Source organism: Spea bombifrons, chromosome 4 (genome assembly GCF_027358695.1).
Source record: "Spea bombifrons isolate aSpeBom1 chromosome 4, aSpeBom1.2.pri, whole genome shotgun sequence".
Classification (NCBI taxonomy): Eukaryota; Metazoa; Chordata; class Amphibia; order Anura; family Pelobatidae; genus Spea; species Spea bombifrons.
This window is the reverse complement of record NC_071090.1, coordinates 50,398,577-50,420,740: the sequence shown is the minus strand read 5'-3', so window position 1 is coordinate 50,420,740 and position 22,164 is coordinate 50,398,577. Positions and strand designations below refer to the sequence as shown.

The 22,164-nt window shown below is 39.0% G+C and overlaps 1 protein-coding gene across 2 annotated transcripts in view; it reads right to left on the bottom strand.

Annotated features, from left to right (window-relative positions):
• NELL2 (neural EGFL like 2) overlaps positions 1 to 21,519 on the bottom strand; it is an 84,525-nt gene extending 63,006 nt beyond the window's left edge. For both annotated transcript variants that reach the window (XM_053465354.1, XM_053465355.1), the window contains exons 1-3: positions 21,195 to 21,519; positions 20,704 to 20,832; positions 8,282 to 8,432 (exon numbers count right to left, since the gene is read on the bottom strand). In XM_053465354.1, coding sequence (XP_053321329.1) covers positions 8,282 to 8,432; positions 20,704 to 20,832; positions 21,195 to 21,285 — 371 coding nt within the window. In that variant the 5' untranslated portion in view covers positions 21,286 to 21,519. The remainder of the gene's footprint in view (positions 1 to 8,281; positions 8,433 to 20,703; positions 20,833 to 21,194) is intronic.
• Positions 21,520 to 22,164: the final 645 nt, after the last annotated feature.

Below are 22,164 nucleotides of genomic sequence, written 5' to 3'. Positions count from 1 at the left end.
TACCCCTTTCTATCTAACCCCTCTCCCCCCTCTGCCCCTTCTCACTGCACCCCCCTTCCTTACCCTACTTACCTTGTTGCTGGAGTAAGCAGCAACTGCGACCCAGTCCGCCACTCCAGGGGGCAGAGCAGCCCCCACCAGGGCCGGCCTTAGGGGTGCGTGGCCGCACCGGGCTTACATTAAAACATCGGGGTTTTTTTGTTGTTTTTTTTACTTTATTTAACATCCTCCATGTTAAATAAAGTTAAACAAACTTTATTTAACATGAAGGATGTTAAATAAAGTAAACAAAAAAAACCCAGATGTTTTAATTTAAGCCCTGTGCGGCCACACACCCCTAAGGTCGGCCCTGGTTGGGGCTGCCCGGCCCCCTAGAGTGGCAGACCCGGTCGCAGTTGCTGCGGGCTTAAGGGGCAGGTGCCCCTTATGCCTTGCGTTAACGCAGCCGCATAGGCCCAGTCAGTCCAGTCCTGACTGAGCCTATTTTAAGGTAGGGGCCTGGATCTGCAGCTCCATCAGCCCTACGTCAATCCGGACCTGGGCTGCCCGGACAAACGGGAAAATGCCCGGTGTGCCCGATGGCCAGTCCGGGCCTGCTGGGCACAAAAGCAGTGTGTGGTCATGCACACTATGTTCTACCTACTCTACGTCCATTTCCCTCTCACTAAAGCCTTTTTGAGGCTATTCCCACCTCTATGTGTTACTAACCCTGCCCCTACACAAAGCCGGTCCCCAGAAAAGGGAGAGCTCCAGGTAAGTTCCCAGGTGTGCTCATAACTACTTAAAGGGCAATTCAATTACGTAAGCATGCCCATTGATTACTGTGGTGATCACTTTTTGAACTTTGCACCACAAACACTTATGCACAATACATAAGCCCCACAAGTAACACTACGATCCACATAAGGCAAAATCCATAGCATGGTTCCTTATCTTGTACGATATAATACCCACAACTGCAGCTGTTTAAATTATGTTTCACATTTGTTGTACATACAAAGCATAAGATCTGAAGCACAACACTGCTTTTAGTTTTAGACGTCCAAGTTATTTGTTACCTACTAGAAGGGTATCCTAATGGTTGGGTACAGGTATCATAAATATGCAAGATCAAAAACTAAAGGAGGTGTATAAAATGATTATATTCTTTGTTCCCAAACATTTTGCTCTATGGGACATTGGCTGACGAGGGAAAGAAAAAAAAAGGCTAATACAATCAAGTGTGTATTATGTTAAGTCTCAAGACAAAGAGCATGAAATACAAACAGGTAAGGAAAGTAAAAGAGTTGTGATAAGAAAGAAAAGTGAACCCACATAGCATGATTTTAAAACAAATGGAATAGTGTTCAAGGACACATCAGGATCACACACAGAAAGGTCTCCCGAGTCCATATATATATATATATATATATATATATATATATCTGTGTGTGTGGATGGTGACAGATTGTAGCTGTAAAAGCAGAACAATGATTAAAAAAACAACACTGGTTGAAATGTTTGAAAGGACTCTTGACAAGAGCTAATGTGCAATGCAATACAAAGATTAAAGAAAGGGGATTACAGTAATATAAAAACTGATGAAGGACAAGATTCCATTATGAAGAAAGATGATATATTTCATCTGTCTGGGGACTTTTCACTAACAGACGATTTGTGCTTGGCACTCACAAGATCCAATGACTGTCAAGTAAGATCATAGGAGTAAATTCCTAATATAGTGACTATTATTAAAGTGGAAGCGACACTTAAAACATCTCTTAATACCAAATGTCCCAATTAACAACTCACATGTATGTAATGTAAAAGCACTAGTTTAGAAAATTAATAAATTGCAAACCAATCTAGGTTGAGATTAAATTGTTTGCTTGTGTGCTTTGTGTCTCAGGTACCATTATAGAGCTTACTGTAAGAAGTAGAGGATCGAATCACAACTGGGTTTTCAGGCTACCCCCTGCCATGTGTAAGAGTGCTAATACAGTATGTAACAAAAATGTGCTTATACTGACCTTACCTTTGCTTTGTTAGAGGTTGGGAAACATAATTGCAGTCTGACCAGTTAGAGAAGAAACGTTCTTAGTGCTTTGCTTGCATATTAAAGCTTTATTAAAGGTTTCTGTTTTTTATCGAGTGGTAAGACCCTACACGACTGTTCTGAAGGCTCTGAACGTATCACTGCTCTTCCCAAGCTACAGCAACAACATGCTCATCATCTCCTACAATAAAAATGGCTTAATTCCATGACTAACAAATCACCATGAACTTGGGCGAAGTCCCAGGTACTGCAGGAAATGACTCCAGATGATGATGTGAAATAATTTACCATCAATCTTTGAGCATGCCACAAAAATAAAAGGTTGGACAGCCCGTAGTGCCAAAACCCTTTAACCAAGTCAGCCTCTAAAACCTTCGCCAGACTCATCACTCATTTCCTCGTATGTAATGACTCTTCAGTTTGTACTCAAGGGCTTTTCAAGTCCATTCTCTGTCTTGGTAGCATGGCATATCATTCTATCCTTATCTTATTGTGTTGAGCCACATTTTTGCATAGTATATAGAAATCTCAGTATGAAAATTCCATTCTGTGTCCAGATTTAAATCAAGCTGGAGCCCATCGTGCACCTCTGCACAATATCCAAGCAAAGCTCTTAAGTTTAGCTTCATAAAATTGCAATATAAATTTAAAAAATATATATATAACAAAAATAGCTATAATTATTCTAATGACTTGATATTTTATATCGACACCGGACTATAACTATACAATTAATTCACTGAAACACATTAGCATAGTTAATGCCTTGAACAAAAATGGACTCTAGTGGGTTAATTTGGGGATATATAAGAAAATGCTACAATCTGTAACTCAACAAAACACACATAAGGGGGGAACAAATGAACAATGATGTCAAGGATATGAAACTAAAACTCTCCTACAAACCCTTTTCCTAACTCTCTCTATAGCAAATAGACCTCAGATAAATTCAGAGGGATATTCAGATGGATACTGCAAGATGCATCAATTTTTTAATATATTTAGGAAATGTGAAATACACATCTATTTTTACTAGAAAACTATTAAGTAAGTCTTAATCATATTAAAAATAAGGTTTGCACAACTGATACTTTAAGAGCTTAAAGGGACACTCCAGCCATCATATGCAAGTTAACACTGATTAACACTATTAAATTAACTATATCTTTGCTTACAAATCTACAGCAGAAGTCATCACAATACCCTCTATTACGGTAATTTGCTTTTTCAATGTCCTCCCAACCCACATACATGCATTTAAGGAGATGTATCTGGTGGAACATTACCACCAGTAGCTCTATGCACAGAAAGTGCTCCCATTAAATTCAATGGGAGTGGTTTCCAGCCAGTCAAACAGCAACATGCAAAAATTGGAGGGGATGGTTGTGACGGAACCCTCCATCACTGGGGCCCCTGCAGAGGCCTGAGAGCCAACCTCCTCCCTACCGACTATGGGCCCTGGCTTTGTAAAGACTTCTGTGTCTCTCCCAGAAGTAGATCATCTCATCATTTGCTAAGGGGATTATCTCCGGCAGACAGCCAGGATATGCAACCAGGGAGTGACCGCCATTGTTTCAGTTTAATGTCAGACTCTTCTCCCCCACCCCATGGTGCACTAATATATTGTATAAGTCAGTCCCCCCCCAATGGTGCACTAATATGTTGAATAAGTCAGTACCCCCCCCCCAGTTCCACCACTATAGACATTTACCCCGGCCAAACTATCCAATTCCCTGGAACTGATTTCGGCTAGTAATAGATAGTGGAGGTTCAGAACCCATTGTATTGTTAATCCCTTTACTGACCCTGTTGTCTCTGGGAGGCAGATTAAGGGGGCAGTTTGTATCCCAATATCTTGTTTTATGTTAATGTGTGCTGGTTATATCCAGCCATGTGTATGAAAAATAAAGCAGTCTTCATTTTGGTTATACCCTACACTCGGCTAGGAGACCGGGGAAAGAGTGTGTCCCAGGCTAAGGGAGCACAAGTCAGCGGAGGTAGTCGGTCGGACCATCCAGCTCCGTGACATTGGTTACGGGGTTATTTTAAGGAAATAATGTGCGTTTAAGTACTTCCAAAGTACTCTAAAGGTGCTGTTCCATATAGGTGTTTTTCCCTAACGTTCTGAGATTTTTATATTATTATGTACTACACTGTAAAATGTTTCCTTAACCATTATTCTCCTTTTTAATAGAGGATTACTAATAGTCCTACATTTAGTATGAATAATACATTAAAACAATTACCATTTTTGAAAGACTTGTTTATTTCTAATATTTTACTGTGAAAATGGTCCCAAAACCAGTCGAGTTGGCCAAAAAAATGACAAAACATATTACTTTAAGTGTCTTGAATTTGAAAAAAACACATTTATACCTTTATTATGAGTTTGGGAAGTTATGGGCATGGAATGGAGCATCTGCACACCCTTTTCCAAACTTAATATTTTCAAATTTGATTGTGTTAGTCCTATGTCTTATTTGGGACTGTTTACCAACCAACCAGCTGACTCCCCCCTCACAAAAGTATATATTTTTGGAAATAAGACAACCCAGGGTATATCACTAGGAGCATTTGGACACTTATTATGCAACACGTTGGTCACCAGCCCCTGGCAAAATGAGCTGTAACATTAATTCTCATTGCCTTTTTCACCAAAACCTTCCATAATGCTTTACTTCAACAAGTAATGTCAACACGTTTCCTAAGATGTTATCATTTGTTCTATATAATTTCCTATTACTTTCAATGCCATGTATTTTACCATAATAATATCAAATTAATCAAATACTTATGGTTATCTCACTGAATTTGTACTTTTTATGAAAAAAAGCTAGTAAAAGATCCCCCCCCCACACCAGGTACATTTTTCTATTTTAAGAACTGCAGGTAGTTTGTGCCAAAGTATTCCGATAGATGTTTGGAAAAAGAAATTTAGAGGATATTATTGAGGCATTTTGAGGCCTGAATGCCAACAGAGAAGGAATCAGAGCATCCACTTGTAGTGATAAACACTACGTAGTGAAAGATATTTAACTGAAAACTGTTGATCCTGGCACATACATCTCTGTTAAATTACAGCCTTTCTTAAAAGGAAAACACATAAAGTGATTTGTGTCCTATATTTCTTTATTGTATACTTTGTGTAATTATTTTATAAAGATGTGTAAGATTTCATTTTTTTCTAAGAATATTTATTCTTGTGCCTGTATATGTCAATGTTTACTAAAATATACTCAAGTACATTTATATAATTATTGACAGGGTCACACTTTGCCCAGAATTAAACATTTCTCTGGAGGGCTAAACCAAATGCACCAAATAATTGTCTAGTTCACTTCTTGGTGCAATAACCCACCATACATATTTCATCCTTAAAGGTAACCCAGTTAGAAGGTCCTGCAATGGTTTTCTAAAACCAGCCCTACATTGTTGAACATTGGCAAAGACAAGACATTTGTGTTCATGGTTATACTGCTTCTTAGAATTGCCTTTGATCCGAATTTTATTTTCTTGTATGATAGGCAACAAACCAATAAATACAGACTAAGCTAAGTTAAATACTGAAGAGCCAACTGGATCATGTAGTTGCAAGGTACTGTATAATGGAAATTCTATAGGAAAAATCTAACTGCAAAAAACAATCTTACTTCCTTGGATCCAGCGCTACCATCAACAGTGTGTGCATTATCACAAAAAAGTAACACAGTATAGTGTCACAAAGTAAAATGTGCAACAGTAATTAAATTCATTCTTCTGGAGACAGAGGCATCCAAGCATGGTGTTTGCCATATTATTGCAAAAGCAAGTTATTTGGTTTTCTTATTATTTTGATTACTGAACAAAAAAATTGTAGAACTTGTTTGTTTTTCATCTAAAAGTTATTTTCAGTCAACATTTCTTTGTAACACTTGGTAGTAATAACAGTTTCATATTGACAAATAACATACACACGGTATATTAAAAGCAAACAACCACAGAAATATTTAATGGCAGCAGGTAGAACATAATTTAATCATTCACTGAGCTGGACATTTTATTGGTTTTTACTACAACATAGAGGTGTTTTTATAGCATACTGAATCTTTAGCGTGAAATGCTCTGCCTGTGTGCAGAAAGGTTCCGATTTTTCCTTCAAGTCTTTATTTGCCGAGATTATTTATGCCAGGGAGCAAAGTATAATATATCTTATGAAACCTGCACAAGGCATCCGAATAAGATTTGCATTCAATCTAACGGCACTATAAATTATGATCAAATACTTTGTTAGCTCTATTTAACAAACTGCTCTGTAAGTGGATTGCCAACAAAAAATATTAGGTCTATTATAAATGTATATATGTAGATTATAGAAATTTCTGATTTTATAGGATCCTGCAAATTCCAAGTATCAGTAAAAGACAAGGTTTTATAAAAAGTACTTGGCGGGCAAAAGGAGGTTTGATTAACTTTGTCTAACTCAGCTATACACAAGCAAGTCTATTCAGCATCACTTTAGGTGAGGCTGGGGAATCAGTGCAACACAATGGGGTCTTCTGCTGCTGTAGCCCATCTGCTTCAAGTTTCGACATGTTGTGCGTTCAGAGATGGTATTCTGCATTCCTTGGTTGTAACGAGTGGTTATTTGAGTTACTGTTGCCTTTCTGTCATCTCAAACCAGTCTGCCCATTCTCCTCTGACCTCAACAAGGCATTTCCGTCCACACAACTGCTGCTCACTGGATATTTTCTCTTTAAACTGTGCGTGAAAATCCCAGTACATCAGCAGCTTCTGAAATACTCAGACCAGCCCATCTGGCACCAACAACTATGCCACGGTCAAAGTTACTTAAATCCCATTTCTTCCCCATTCTGATGCTCGGTTTGAACTTCAGCAAGTTGTCTTGACCACTTCTACATGCCTAAATGCATTGAGTTGCTGCCATGTGATTGTCTGATTAGCTATTTGTATTAACAAGCAATAAAGTGGCCAGTGAGTGTATATGGCAGTATATAGAGATTCAGCTGAGGCAAAAAGTGCAAATCCTTCCATAGAATGTATGCTAATTTCTTATAAATTGTAATATTGTAAACTGCTAAAATATGCATGCAAAATGTTTTCATAAATGCCGAACGATATGGCTAGGGACAGATGATTTGTAACCATTAGACTGGAATGTTATAGTCTCCTGAAAATGGGCACGGAGAGATTGGAAGACAGAAAGTGAAAGAGGCAATCATATTTACTAAGAAAAATGGACCCCACAGCCCACTACAACATATTGAAGACATGTGACCATAATGCTGGATGGAAAGCCAGGTGATCATCTTGCAGATTATAACACTTTAATATGTTTCCTTAGAATAATATTGTCACAAAGGGGATGCATCTCAAAAGTTCACATGCTACGATCTTAAGTATCTGATGGATGAATGTTCAGTAAAGAGGAAGCATCTGCTCCAAGAATAGCTTGGGTGGCCCTAAATGATGCCATGGGCATCCGCCGTCTTTAATGGGGGGCAAAAGGGGCAGCTGCCCCAGGCCTGGTCATTGGGGAAAGATGGCACAGGCAGACTGTTTGGGGAAAGATGGCACAGGTAGGCTGTTTGGGGAAAGATGGCACAGGTAGGCTGTTTGGGACAAAAGACAGGCTGTTTGAGGGGAAAAAAATCTGGATGCCCATGTATAATGAATATTTAAACACTGAACTGAACTAGGAACTGATTGGACTATATGCTTTTCTTAGGTAGCTCAGCACTTATTGCCAAGACATTTGCCAGGGATAGCCCTTTATAATGCATAGCAACTTTAGGGAGTTGAAACCACATATCTTGCTAACTCTCCTGCCAATTCTTAACTTAGATGTAAAAAATCCAGTGTCATTTTAGAGTTGTCATTTCTTTTAACACACACACTTATGTTCTACATTATTTTTATATAGCTCCCAAAGGCTAAATCTAGCATTAGTATTAATACATAATATAATAAGACTGTGTGAATATTACCAATGGTCTAAATTAGGGAGATTATCCACAATAGATGGTTTATACATGTCAATATAAATTATATTTTTATTACAACATGCATTTTCTTTTAAATGTGAACCAAACGTGGATTTCTTGCTAAGGGATTATGAAAGGCATACTGTGAAAATTACTGTAGATAGGTATATTTGACTTGGATAAAATATCTGGAAAATTGGAGCACAATTATTCCAAGGGAGTCCATTTTTATGACACATTTGTTAAGAAAGTATTATGTACTTACCGGTGATCTGAGTGATGAATAGAAAGAATAACGCCCGAATTTAATACAGCTTGCTTCAGAGTAACCAGAATAGTAAATTCATGTTTATCTCTCAGTTTCTGAAAGACATTTTCTGCTGTTGCTGCGGATGCTTTTAAACTTCTTGGTACACCTGAAAGGTAAGGAAAATAAATTGAAACAGTTTTCATAAAAAAATAAACAAACTTTTTCGGTGGTTTGGTTTTTTTCCCCCTCCAATCAGTGTATTTGCTATTTAAGGTAAAAGTTCAGCGTATAGAAGCATAGATCTTTGTCTTAATGTGACTAGTAAGTGTGACACAAGCTAAGTAGGATCTGTACATATTTTTACATCAGATAAAATGCACCCTCTGTATACCTTTACAGAAGCCATGAACACAGAAAATATCCACATCCTGTTCTTAGGATTCAGAGAATTATTTCTGCTCATTAATTTTCTCTTCACCAAATTTAGATCAATCAACTCACTGATCTGTGTAAGTGTATAATATCTGAAACAAATGATAATCCAGTTGTTTGTTTCATGATAGTATCCCTTTTCATTTCCAATCATTCACTATACGTGACCGGGGTGCAGTATCTGGAGAATTATAATCTTAATGATCTTAAAGAAGCAATCTGTTGATCAATATAGGAAAGGTTATAAGGCCATTTCCAAACAATGAAAAAAGTAATTCAAAAGTGGAAAGCATTCAAGAAAGTTGCCAATCTTCCCAAGAGTGCATGTCCCGGCAAATTCATCCCAAGGTCAGTCCGTGCAATGCTTAGAGAAATTGCAAAGAACCCGAGTTACATCTCAAACTCTGCAGGCCTCACTTAACATGTTACATGTTAAAGTTCAACACAGTACAATTAGAAAAAGAGAAAGAAGGGTTGCCAGGAGAAAGCCTCTCTTCTCTAAAAAAAAGTTGCATCTGAACAAACCACAAGACTGAAACAATGTCCTTTGGACAGACAAGACGAAAGTGGAGATGGTACGCCATAATGTATAGCGTCACCTTTGGTAAAAACCAAACACAACATATCAGTACAAATACCTCATAGCAAATGTCAAGCATGGTGATGGAGGGGTGATTATTTGGCCTTGTTTTGCAGCCACAGAACCTGGGACCCTTGCAGTCATTGAGTTGACCATGAACTCGCCTGTATACCAAAGAGTCAAATGTGAGCTAAAGCTTGGCTGAAATTGGGTCATGCATCAGGACAATGATCCAAAGCACACCATGAAATCTACAACAGAATGGCTAAAAAAGTGTTGCAATGGCCCAGGCAATGCCCAGACCTGAACCAGATTGAAATTCTGTGGCAGGACCTTAAGAAAGCTGTGCATAAACAAATTCCCACAAAACTGTAAAGAAGAGTAGGCCAAAATTCCTCCACCATGATTTGAGAGACCGATAGTCATACAGAAATCAATTATTTCAAGTTATTGCTACTAAATGTTGTTCTACAAGGTGTACTTAGTATTTCACACATGGCTTCTCCATTTTGCCTTTATTCTTGTTTCAAAAATCATGACACACTGTAATATGTCATGTGTTGTTGTTCATCTGAGGTTGTATACATAATTAGACCTGCTAAGGAAGAGATGATTATTATTATGTTCTGATTTGTAAAACCATAGAATTCAAAGAGGGTTACTTTCTATTTTACACACACACACAAATCCCCCTTCAAAAGTGAAGCCCAAATGCAGTGTTGATGACACGATCAAAAAATGTAGAGAGGTGATATGGGCAATATGGTTATAGTGAGTGCCACCTTTCCTCCTAAGCAGCTTATCCGTGCCCCCAAACAGCCTGCCTGTGCCATCTTTGCTCTAGCTTATCAGTGCCCCAAAACAGCTTATCTTTGCAATCTTTTCCCCCAGGTTGTTTGTGCCATAATTGCCCCTTGCCCCCCTCCAACATACACTATGGTACATATATATATATAAACACGCTTACACCAAATTTACACATGCTAATGCACACACTTACTCATACTCACTAAAACACACCTACACACTCATTCTAACACACACTCCCTCTCACACAACTCATGCTAATCACACATGCCATCTCACACCACTTACACATCCATGCTTACGCACACTTATACATAGACATCCATACTCACATACACTTAAACATAGACATCCAAGCTCACATAGCCTTACACATGCTTACATACACACAAACATAATGTGTGAACAGCCTTAGTTTCACCGTGGGGTCACTTGATGTAAGGTAATGTGACTCTGCTGCGTTACTGTCTCTCCATGCCTGTTCAAAATTGTTTAGAAAGGGCCCTCCCATGCCCATCAGTATGCAGCACAGTATGTTAATTAACAATAATTAAATGAAAAAGCAAAACAGTAATGTACAATCTGACAGCATATAATTTCAATTCAGCCTATTAAGACTTTTCCAGCTATCTCTAGTTTCAGACTATGACCTCTTACTCTAACATTTCATCTCCTTTGAAATCTACTTGCCTTTTTTAGTTTGCTGAAACTCTTTATGTATTGAAATGTTTGCACATCTCATTTCAATTCTCCGTTCCAACTATATGTGTTGAAATCCTTAAACGTTTCCTGATTATTTTTATCCTGCAAACCATTTACCATTTTAATAGCCCTTCTCTGAAGTCTTTCTAGGGTATCTATACTATAGAGATGGGGTCTCAGGTACTGTATACAATGTTTTAGGTGAGGTCTGAACACAGTAATGTAGCATAACCACCTCATAGTACCAACTCAACAGCTTGCTTATGCTATTTACTTTGATAATTTACTTCTGCAAATTAGAATGTTCCCAAGACTAGTTCTAATTTATAGACATGTTACAACAGTTTAAAAAAACCATCTCCTTTATGGAACAACATGAAAATGAACATTTCAAAGAAATAAGTGTTCTTCTTGCAATTGAGCCAGAGAGTCATATGTACATCAGACTATGTACTGCACTTTCACACAAGCTGCACTTAACTTTTACTGATCAGGATCTGGTACAATTAACAAAAATAGGGTCTTAATTAGAAGAATGACTATATTAGTAGAATATGCAGCTAATGAGTGCAACGTCTAGTTCAATTACTAGAAAAATGGAAAATGAGTTAATCAATGCTATTTCTAATTATGCAATTAATTGGATTCAAGTGTGTCTGCTCATGCTAGATCAGAATGCTAAGTGAACACCAATCAATGTCAGTAACATGCTGTATGTACTTCTAAGTACCCTTTAAAGTACAAACTGCATCATAAGCACCAAATTATATATATAAGTTTTATATTGCAATAAAAAAATATTAGATTTGCAATTAAGATCCAATGCAATTTGTGTCTATTTTTAAATGAAAATGTATAACATTAGTGAATTGTTTAAAAAATAAGATTTAGTTTAATATTAAAAACCAAACCATAACATGGTTCTGGAAATATAATTTGGGTTTCCCAATAGCTTGTTCCATCACTGCTAACTGAATACCAACAAAATTCAGTAACACTACAGATAATAAATACATTTAAAACCCTGATCAGAACCAGGAGGTGTACATATTGCAAGTACTAATTTTATCTTTCTACACTCCACCCCCTTTAGATTGTAGGCTTGTGAGCAGGGCCTTTTTACCTAATGTACCAGTTTGTCAATCCTAGTTTTGTCATACCCTTACAAAGCACTGTGTAAAGTGTTGGCATCATAAATATAAAAGATAATAATAATAATAACCGCAGCAACAACTAACTCCATAATGCTGGCACTCGATAGGCCTCAGTGTCTCCAGCACATTATACATATATCAATAAAAACTATATAGAGCAGCTACTTGTTTAGCATAATAGTTTTTTGATTGGTGGTCTTTCAGGTACTCTAGATACCGCCTGCGTTTAGGAGCCAGACGATTAAGGAAGGAGCCTTTTTTTTTTTTTTTTACACTAGACACACACATATTTACATTCTTACACACAGTAACAATTATACGCAGACACAAACACACTAACATATTTCCACACACACTAACATACTTAAACACGCATATTAACACACACTGACATTCTAACATATTTACACACACTTTACCACCCAGTAACATACTTACTTCCACACATATTTACACACACTAAGTACTTACACACATACACAGTAACAAATTTGCCAACACTTACACACACACTTATTTTACCTTTACCTTTTTGGATAAGGATAGCCCTTCTGCTCCCTTGCTGTCCTCACATGCTCCTTGCGTCTGGGCACCAGGAAATTATGTCATCACCCTGCACTCAGACTCAGTCAGTGCGCTGGGACTGGGGGTAGTATGGGCCAGCACTATGCCGGGGCGGGCTGGTGGTTCTGGGTAAGGGGACCCTTTGCAATTTGAGAGGGCCACCCCCTGAATCAGGGAGGGCCTCCGTTACTCAAAAGTATGTGTACTGTCATTCTAACCAGTCAGCAACATGTACTTTTATGCAGGCGACCCAGTCCTCCCCTGCAAAACCCTAGGTGCCAGGAAACGATTTCTTGCCAACGTAGCGACATGGAGGTTTGTCAATCTCTGCCTCTATCCTTTGGCAAAAAAAGGGCGCGAATATTGAAGGCACAGACCCTGGAACGCTCTGACCTTTAAGCTAGACCTAGTCTTATAACCATATACTTATTATCAGTATGTGACATAGGATTGTCAATGTAATGTCAACTGTTACACAATCAACACAATCAAAATATCAGCATCCAAATACCAATAATATGAATGTATACCCACATATACAGATAAGTAAACAGTATATTATATAAAAACAAATTAATCAATATATCAAGATCTGTGATGTTATAAAGAAAGACATCCTTGAATGCAACAACCTCCATAAACACATACTTTAAAGCAAGCACATATAGCATCTTCTCTTATAAAAGCCCACTAATTTTCATTGCGTTGCCATTACAGAAGTAGATATTTATGAATGCATAGCGTATTCTTGAATTATCAACTGAGAATTCTAAGCACATCCCAGCCCTACTTTTAATTGATGGACCCAAAAAGAGACTTAAGGCAGGTCTCATTTTATATCCTATAACTTCAACATTTTGTACCTCAAATTGTGTTGACATCTAATATAACATGGTGCCAAATAATACATATCAGGAAATACTAAAGAAACACACGCCTTGCAAGAAAAGTTATTTCTCTTGATCAGAGCTTCTCTTATCATTTTACTCGTATCCATTTTACTACAATTCATTTCTTGGAGGCATGTCAAGTTTCTCGATCGATTAAGTGCTGTATGTGGCAGGACATTCTGTCCTTCACATTTATATCCATGCCATATGCTATGCAGAGATTGCTGCAAATAAACTTTTCTTTTCCCATGAAATGTTCTTGGTGAGCCTTCATCCAGATGAATTTGTTTGCAGACGCCAATCATACATTCTAAACAAATATTAAATTACATTTAGCAGATTAATCTATATTTCTCATAAATAAATTAAATATTGAAGCCCACGGGGGCCAGAATGGACTAGAGTGGGCCCTGAAAGAGTGCTGAGCAGGACTAGGCTAAGGCAGGAATTGTAGAATTTAGGGGAGGGGTTTTGGTAGGGGGATATTTAAGGTTGGTGGTCACAGGGGTAATGAGCCATTTAGTTTAATCTTACCTGGTGTTGTTTGTCCCTCCCTCCCTCCCTCCCTCCCCTTTTGTGCTTGAGGTTTTGCGGTGGTGTTGCTGCATTAGTCACAATCGTGGGCTTTAGCCTGCCAGGTATCCAAGGGGTTAATGTGATGGCATGATCATTAGTGGCCATAACTGGTGGCAGGTTCCATGCAGGGGGTGGTGTTTGGAACCTCAGGTCTGGGTTGGGGCATCTGGGCATGCCCCCTCCCAAAAGTGGTGTGTGCCATGGTACCTGGATAACTTGTCAAGCTGGGTTGGTTTTGGCAAAGTCATTGTCACATCTATGTTTATTATTTCAGGTTTTACCGTAGAATGAGTGTGTTAAATAAAATGGCTTTGGACGATTGTACTACATTGTACTGCAGCATAGCCCAACTGCGCTTGAGCTTCAGGCCACAAACTGATGGCCGGAACATTATCCTTCAAGATTTTACGGTAGAGAGCAGAATTCATGGTTCCCTCAATTATGTCAAGTCGCCCAGGTCCTAAATCTGGCTTTATGCCAGATGTAATGGGACCCATGTCTTCTACAAAGTTCCACTTTTTACTCGCCAGTCCACAGAATATAATCCCAAAGGTCTTGGGGTCATCAAGATGTTTTTTGGTAAATTTAAGACAAGCCTTGGTGTTCTTTTTTTGGTCAGCAGTGACCTTTGCCTTCTTCTATGGATCTCCTTCTTATTGTGGAATCATGAATACTGGCCTTAACTGAGGCAAGTAAGGCCTGCAGTTCTTAACATGCTAGTCTGGTGTCTTTCAGCGACCTCCCGGTTGAGTCATCAATGTGTTTTTGTAAGGAATTTTGGTAGGCCGGCCACTCCTGGGAAAGTTCACCACTATTCCAAGTTTTCTCCATTTGTAGATAATGGTGCAGGATAGCTTTTTTCCCTTCTATACATGGAATCATCGTTTGAAATTTGCATTTTGTGTTTACTTGAATTATCTTTGTCTAATATTAAAGTTAGTTTGAGGACCTAGAATTTTAAAGTCTGACAAATACCCAAAAATAGAAGATATCAGGAAGTGTGCAATTTTTTTTCGAAGCAATGTACATCCAATTACTTTATATTTATATTACTTATTCAGGGTGCCTTTATTTTAGTATCTTGGCTCAGGAATTCAACTTCAGAGAGGCTTACCAACTTTAAAGTTACTGAAATATATTTTATGGTGAACTTGTCAGGGTTTGCAAAGGGTCTCTAATTAGGTTGATGTCAACCAAGTCATGTAATGTCTGGAAGACAGGGAAGCATTTACCCAATGGTGAACAGGAGTGTTTATGCAAGGTGACGAACATGTATTATTTTCCGTATCATACATTTGTGAGGAGCCTGTTGTAACAGCCCCATAAGAGCTTTATAATCGGATGGTTCTGCACTACTGCCTTAAAGGGCAATCATGAGAATTAATTTGGGAATCAATGACATAATGTTCTGGTCTTTTTGTATGCATAATGAGACATACCTTTCTGCCACATGTTAGCTACCTTCAGACATCAGTAAGTGTCATTGGATACAATACTATGTGGGGGGACACTAAAAGAAAAAGGGAGATTACAGATGGAGGTGGTGGCACCACAACAACAAGCAATGCAAGAACAACACTGCTGCTGTGACATTTATTGATCTACCAGCACTGCACAGCAGGAGCACGATGCTGGAGTGTTAACAGTGATGGCAAGGGGAGCTTCACACTTCCTGTCATGTGACAGGATCACCAAGACACTCTTTATTCTGTAGGAGCATGAATCTGTATGTACAGACATTAGGTATGAAGGGATTTGTTTGTGTCTCTTAAATGGCTGCCTTTTGCCTTTGTGTATCATAGCAGAAGCATGAGGGAAGAAGAAGTGCCTCTGATTCTGCGACTATTCTCAGGATTTGCGGGGCCTAGGGCAAATATAATTTGCAGGCCCCTCGGCACTCATAGTTGTGGTCTCTGCAGATCTGAGAAAGGAGCGCACTAGGATATGACATCTCAGAGCTGGAGAAACCACAAGCATAAGGGAGAATGGACAGGTATTGTGGGGACCAAGGGAAGAAGACCCACTTGCCTCTGCCTAAGGGCAGCCCCAGTGACAAACATTTATTTTTAAGCGGTCTTGTCTGATGGTTACTTGGTTATACCTTGGCACAATGTTAATGCAGGTTTGTGGGAACAAAAACTTGCCTTGCTTGATGGGACACCTAGCTTTATCTGTGGTCCCTTCTGGTCCCAACAGGGACTCAACTCAACTGACTGAGGTTTTTCATTTCCAGAACACTGTTCTGGTATTTAAGTTACAGATGCTGTTCCTCCTCCCCAGGTGAATTTAACATTTTTATACTAAATTCAGTATTAGAATCATCATTCCTAATACTGTTAGATGTCCAGATCTTTCTCAGAAATAATCACAGAAAATGTTGCCTCATTCATGTTTTTTCAGAAAATGCTTTCTAGTGACATAAAAGCAGGCACGAGTAGGTTGTTGTCATAGAAACTGAATAAGTTCCTTAAAAGTTTGTGATGTTTTTATGTCATTATATCTTCAGAAAAAAAATATGTTGTCAGAGTCGCAAAGGTTTATTTGCATTGCATAGGGTACAATTAATGTTCTAACTACTATAGTGCCTTTGAAGAGGCAATGCAATAAATTCTAGATCATTGATCTGCTGGGTTTCATAGAAAGAGAATCCATACATGCCTATTACCATTATTTTCAGATACATATACAAATGATTTGTAGGAAGGCACCCAATTAGAACTTACCCTGGCAACCGCCATAAAACTATCCAATTTTGTCACGTCAGATATAATTAAAGTTGCCTTAGGGCATATGATTAATGCCAAGGGTCTGGACATTTTTTCTAGTTATATTTAGGTGTTAGCAATCTATATTTTTAAGCAATACTTGAGTTACCCATCTAAGACACATGATTTTAATTACTACTACAATATAGCCCTATATCCTTTAGTAGAATTTATTTTATTTATTTTCCAACACAAGGGAGTAGATGTATATGATGCAATTGTTAAGGTGTTGAATATCTCCTAAAAAGCATCATAAAAGCCTTTGAAATAGCCTCCCAAATCTCCTCCCAGGCCCCACTTTCCAGTATTCAGTGTAGATCCTCATTGTAATTTGAAATATATGTCTGGTTAGAAATCAGGGTCAGAGAATGCGCATACATCTGAGATATAAAACGCCAGATTGTGTCTTGGAGACAAGTAGATTTAAAGAAAATTAAGGAACACATATGAGCCTACACTGTCCCATGGCACGCAAACACTTGTGGTTAAAAAGTGAAATGAGCGCTTGATGATTGGAATAATCCAAAATTAAAAATACATTAACAGCAAGAATCCACCAAGTTTCTTTGACAATATGAGCCTATCCAGGGATAAACTGCACACATATTAATTCCATTTATACATATGCAGAATTAAACACTGGTTTTATTTAATAGCAACTATTATTTGCATGCTATGAGTGGGAAAAATATTTAAAATAACCTACACTGAAAGCATCCATAATATACGCTAGTGATCCACACGTGCAGCTAGTTATAATTTAATCTTGACCGTGAAACTTACAGGCAAGCAACAAATCACACAGATGGTTTGTATTTGTAATGTAATTTACTCTTGTGTCGTTCCATCAAAACATATTGGAGAAATAAATACGAATGTATATTCTAAAAGGGCATCAATATTTTATACTCTCAGTATTATCAAATTACTTGATCGCTTTTGCACACCCCCAGTGTTTTTTTTAATATAAATATGGCTGCAGGCAACATGGTCAGACAATCAATAGTGGCAAAACAATATCAATGGCACCTCATGCTGTATTCTATAGACAATGATTTCAGTGTTACCTTAAACTATAGAAGCTGTCTTAAGTAGAAAAATACTACTGCATTGACATAGTTAAGAGATGCTTTCATTACATGCAGGATAATTTGAACTTTAACGTAAAATATTAACTGCAGATGAACACTTTTATAAATAAACGCAGAAACATAATTCCTAGTACTGTTGAACATCCCACAGCCTACTCAGAAATAATTATTTAGTCATGTAAAAGATTTCTCTATTCACTTTTTCTAACTGGGAATGCTTAATTGATATGTGACGCAGAAGTAGGCATTGGTAGGTTGTCATAAAACCTGAAAGAAGCTTGTGTGTTGTTTTATATGACATACAGTAAAAGAAGGGATTGAAATGGTTGAAGAGAAGGAGGTAAATGTGTAAGTGGAACAAGAACCTTAACCAGAGGTATGTGTAACAATATAAAATATAAAAATGCTTTATTTACCGCATTAACTCCAAATAATAAAAAATTCCTAAAGTGCATATTACTTGCTAAACCACCATTGTGCATGGGCTACCAGTCACCCAGATCATAACTTACAAGAAGAAAATTAGTATTAGGCATGGTAAACTAGAATCACCAACCATTAAACACAAGTATTTTGTGAATGTGTTACCAGCACTACTGTTTGTGGTGATATATGATCTGGTTTTATCGACCTGAAATGCTGAAAATTTGTTATATATCAGATGCACACTACCGCTCACCCTTTCTCTGTGCCTTATGTGTGTCACCCCATTCCCTCAAGATTGTAAGCTTGCGAGCAGGGCTCTCTCCACCTAATGTATCGGTTTTGCCGGGTGAAGTACTGCTTCTCCGGGTCAAGACTCGAAACCTCCGGGTCGAGGAAGCGGGGTCTTGACACGCCCCGCCCATTTTCCCTTTAAATGGGGAACTCCCAGTGATGTCAACGGGACCTCCCATTGACGCCAGTGGGAACTCCCACCGATGTCACGGGACCGCCCGCTGACGTCAGTGTGCAGTCCTGGCCACGTCCCACAAGGGAAGGCTCTGGGTATGGTCCAGGTATACAAGAAACAAAAACTGTCTGCGCTTCTTACCTAAGAAGCGCAGACAGTTTTTGTTTCTTGTATACATTGTACAGCCAATACACTGTTTCTTGCAGCATGCTTACACCTGTTTGGTAGGCCTCGTATTACACATTTGTATTATTTGAGCCTGTGACTAGCTTAGCGCACCAACATTTTTTCTTTTCCCTATGGTCCAGGTATACCCAGGTATCGTCATACCCCTTGAATATGTGTATTGTAAAAAGCACTGCGTAAATTGTTGGTGCTATATATATATAAATAAAAGATGATAATAGTTATAATAATAATAATAATAATACACCAGTTTTATGGCATTTCCGGCTCTTTTTATGGCTTTGATCCCAGATTGTGAACATTTTTGTTTAAATACCCATTTTTTAACCTGCCCTTTTTTGCCTCTATAAAAGATGTTATGCCATGAAAAAAAGGAAAACGCCCCATAGGTAACCAACAAATAAGTGACTGATATTTATGTAGAAAACAAATGAGATCAGCAAATGATCAGTACATTCCCAAGCATCGTGTAATCACTTAGTGTATTAGGCTAGTTTATCCCAAACCCATTATTCAGCCAATGCCAAGAGTAAAGGTTTCGGGATATCCTCCCATAAGCACAGGTGAGGCTGTCATTAGCACAGCTGGTTCTATTGACCCACTAGAGCTCATGTGGGGCAGCCTCTAAAAACCTGCATTGACGACTGAACGTCGGAAGCTAACTGGTATAAATCAGATATTTAATTTATGTTTAGCACAAAAAATTCATATCTTCTGAGATTTTGTTCTTGCAAAGCATGCATTTTCCGTCTATTGTGAATAAAATTCCAGTCTCAAGTGGTTCATATTCATGTTTACATAAGTGACTAGATTTATTCATTGCTGCGTTTGCTTCTGTTTCGAAATAGAATTTACATCGTAAGAATGATTATTTCTCATTTCCAGAGAACTGCATGACCCAGCTGGTGAATTAAATCCCTTTCCAGCATCATTTAGCTAAGCAAGATGAAAAAAAGGCAGTGCCATGCCAACAGCAGAGGTAAAACCTGCTTCTTTACCGCACATGAGATAAAGCCATCCAACTTACTTTCCCAAACCAATTTGGGTTTTAGCAGAAGTCACATGTCCCCGGCAGTATTAATCTTCCTGATCTGGGTACTGCGTGTTATTATTCATTTTGTCCCTAGACTCAAATCAACCATCTGGCAGCCTCCGTCCTGGCGTACATTAATTAAGGGGCCATCAATCAGTAAAAAAGCGAGCACTGGGAAAAGAGCACTGACACTGAGCGGGGGAGATCTCGCACTTAAGCGGGTGATCTGTTCAACAGCTCAGCGGAGAATCACATATTGCCTAATTGGAATATTAAGAACCATTATTTTCCCATAAATTGAACTGGTTCATTTATGTATTAAGGAGACGCTGAAGAAATGTTTTTAAGTCACATGGCGCTGTGCTGGTTTCCCCCCATCTACTGGAGCACAGATCAATAATTTTTAATAGTCACCAGGGAGAAGACTATCTTTCACCCACAACTCAATGGAAAAGAGCAAGGGCTGCAACTCTCAATAAAACAACACTATTTATTAAAACCCTTTATTTTGTTTAAGGATAAGGAGAGTAAGAGTCGAAACGCTGTACAAATGCAAAGGAGATAAAACTAAAGGTAAGCTTAGCAAGCGCTGCAAGAAACAGGAGTACCACCCTGCCTAGACACAGCTTAATGTTCATTAATAAGGCATTAGCATATAGGGATACAGACAAAGGACAGTCACAGGATACAAGGACACAGAGGCCCATGGACCTGTGACAGTTGACACAGTAAAAACAATGTTCACTTTGGGACTGGTGGAGATACCTTGGAAGAGGTAGGCTCGGCTCCTGTTGTGGAGTCCTTGGACCTGCTGCACTCCAACAGTGGCCTCTCCCAGTTGGAGCTCCTCCAGGATGTCAATCTGCAGGGAGGGGTCCACACCAAACCCTGGAACTGACCCGGGAGAAAGAGAGTGCCACCGATTACACAAATCTGATCCACATGCATCTGTTATTATTACATATCTCCATTCGTTACATTGCTCTGGATAACCCCCCAGTCATGCATCTTAGCTTTCACTACCCGGTGCGAATAAACAGTTGCTTTTATTAGAAGGAGCACACACACAGTCTCACGAATGTGACCTAGTTGGAATGTAATCTTTCTAAACTTCAATAGGGATTGATGAAGAATCCTATTGTACAGCCATCACTTTTTACCTAGCCTGCTTTATTAAGGGTCTATTTTTAGAAAGGGATGCAGTATGTGTAAGTTCCATATATTCTCCATCAAACCCTCTGGAGATGCGTCCTTACCTGGTATGATCGAAGCAAAAACGCAGAGTAACCCCAATATTAACTCCATGCTGCTGCTGATACTCTTAGTCCATAATCCCCCGGTCTGCATTGAGAAAAGGCTCCTGCGATCTCCCGGAAGATGCCTGGCTTCCCACCTAGCATTACACTGACAGCAAACAACTTGGATTCCCCAAAGCTCGCATCATTCCTGAGCAGGCAGCTCCAGCAGAGAGGAGGAACACAGGGCTGCCCAATAAGTGCACAGCATCCACACACCGACCCTCATCCACAGCAGCTCCACGAGAACGACCACCAGAAGTGGGGATGGGGACAGCCCGAGCCACTGAGACAATGGATAGTCCGCCACGAGTGAGACGCCGTGGAACAGGGCACACTAATTGCTACTCCGGGGATTTAGAGGAGGGGGAGGAGGGGAGAAGGACAGCCTCTTATGCCCCTTGTCTTCCAGAGTCTGAACAATTGGTCCTTCCAGATTGTGATCAGAGCATTACACACGCTGCCTTTCACTGCTCAGCAGGGGAGCTTACAGGTTGTGTCCTCGGATGATTGACAGGGGGGTGGATGAGTTATGCCTAGAGCAGGGCATCATTCGGTTGTGTGTGTGCCTGCAGATTAAAGGGGAAATAATGAGAAATGCAGCACTTTGTATATGAGAGCTGCTGGGATCTGTCAGTGAGGGCTGCTCTGTCAGCAGTACAAAGAGATTTCACAGCTGCCCAGCACCTGACAGCTGGAACTGTCTTTGTATCAGTACCTGCAACTTATCCCATAACCTCTATTAATTACTGCATACAATTACCCATCTATCCTGCCCCCATTCCATGTCCACTGCTTTAACCCATTCCTATCCATTACACCCTCCTATGTGTAGCAATCCATATTTATTTAAATAGATGCAAAGGATCCATAATCCATAGGTCTCGGGTTTGTCATTTTAGTAATCTCATTAAAACGTATAATTATCTCA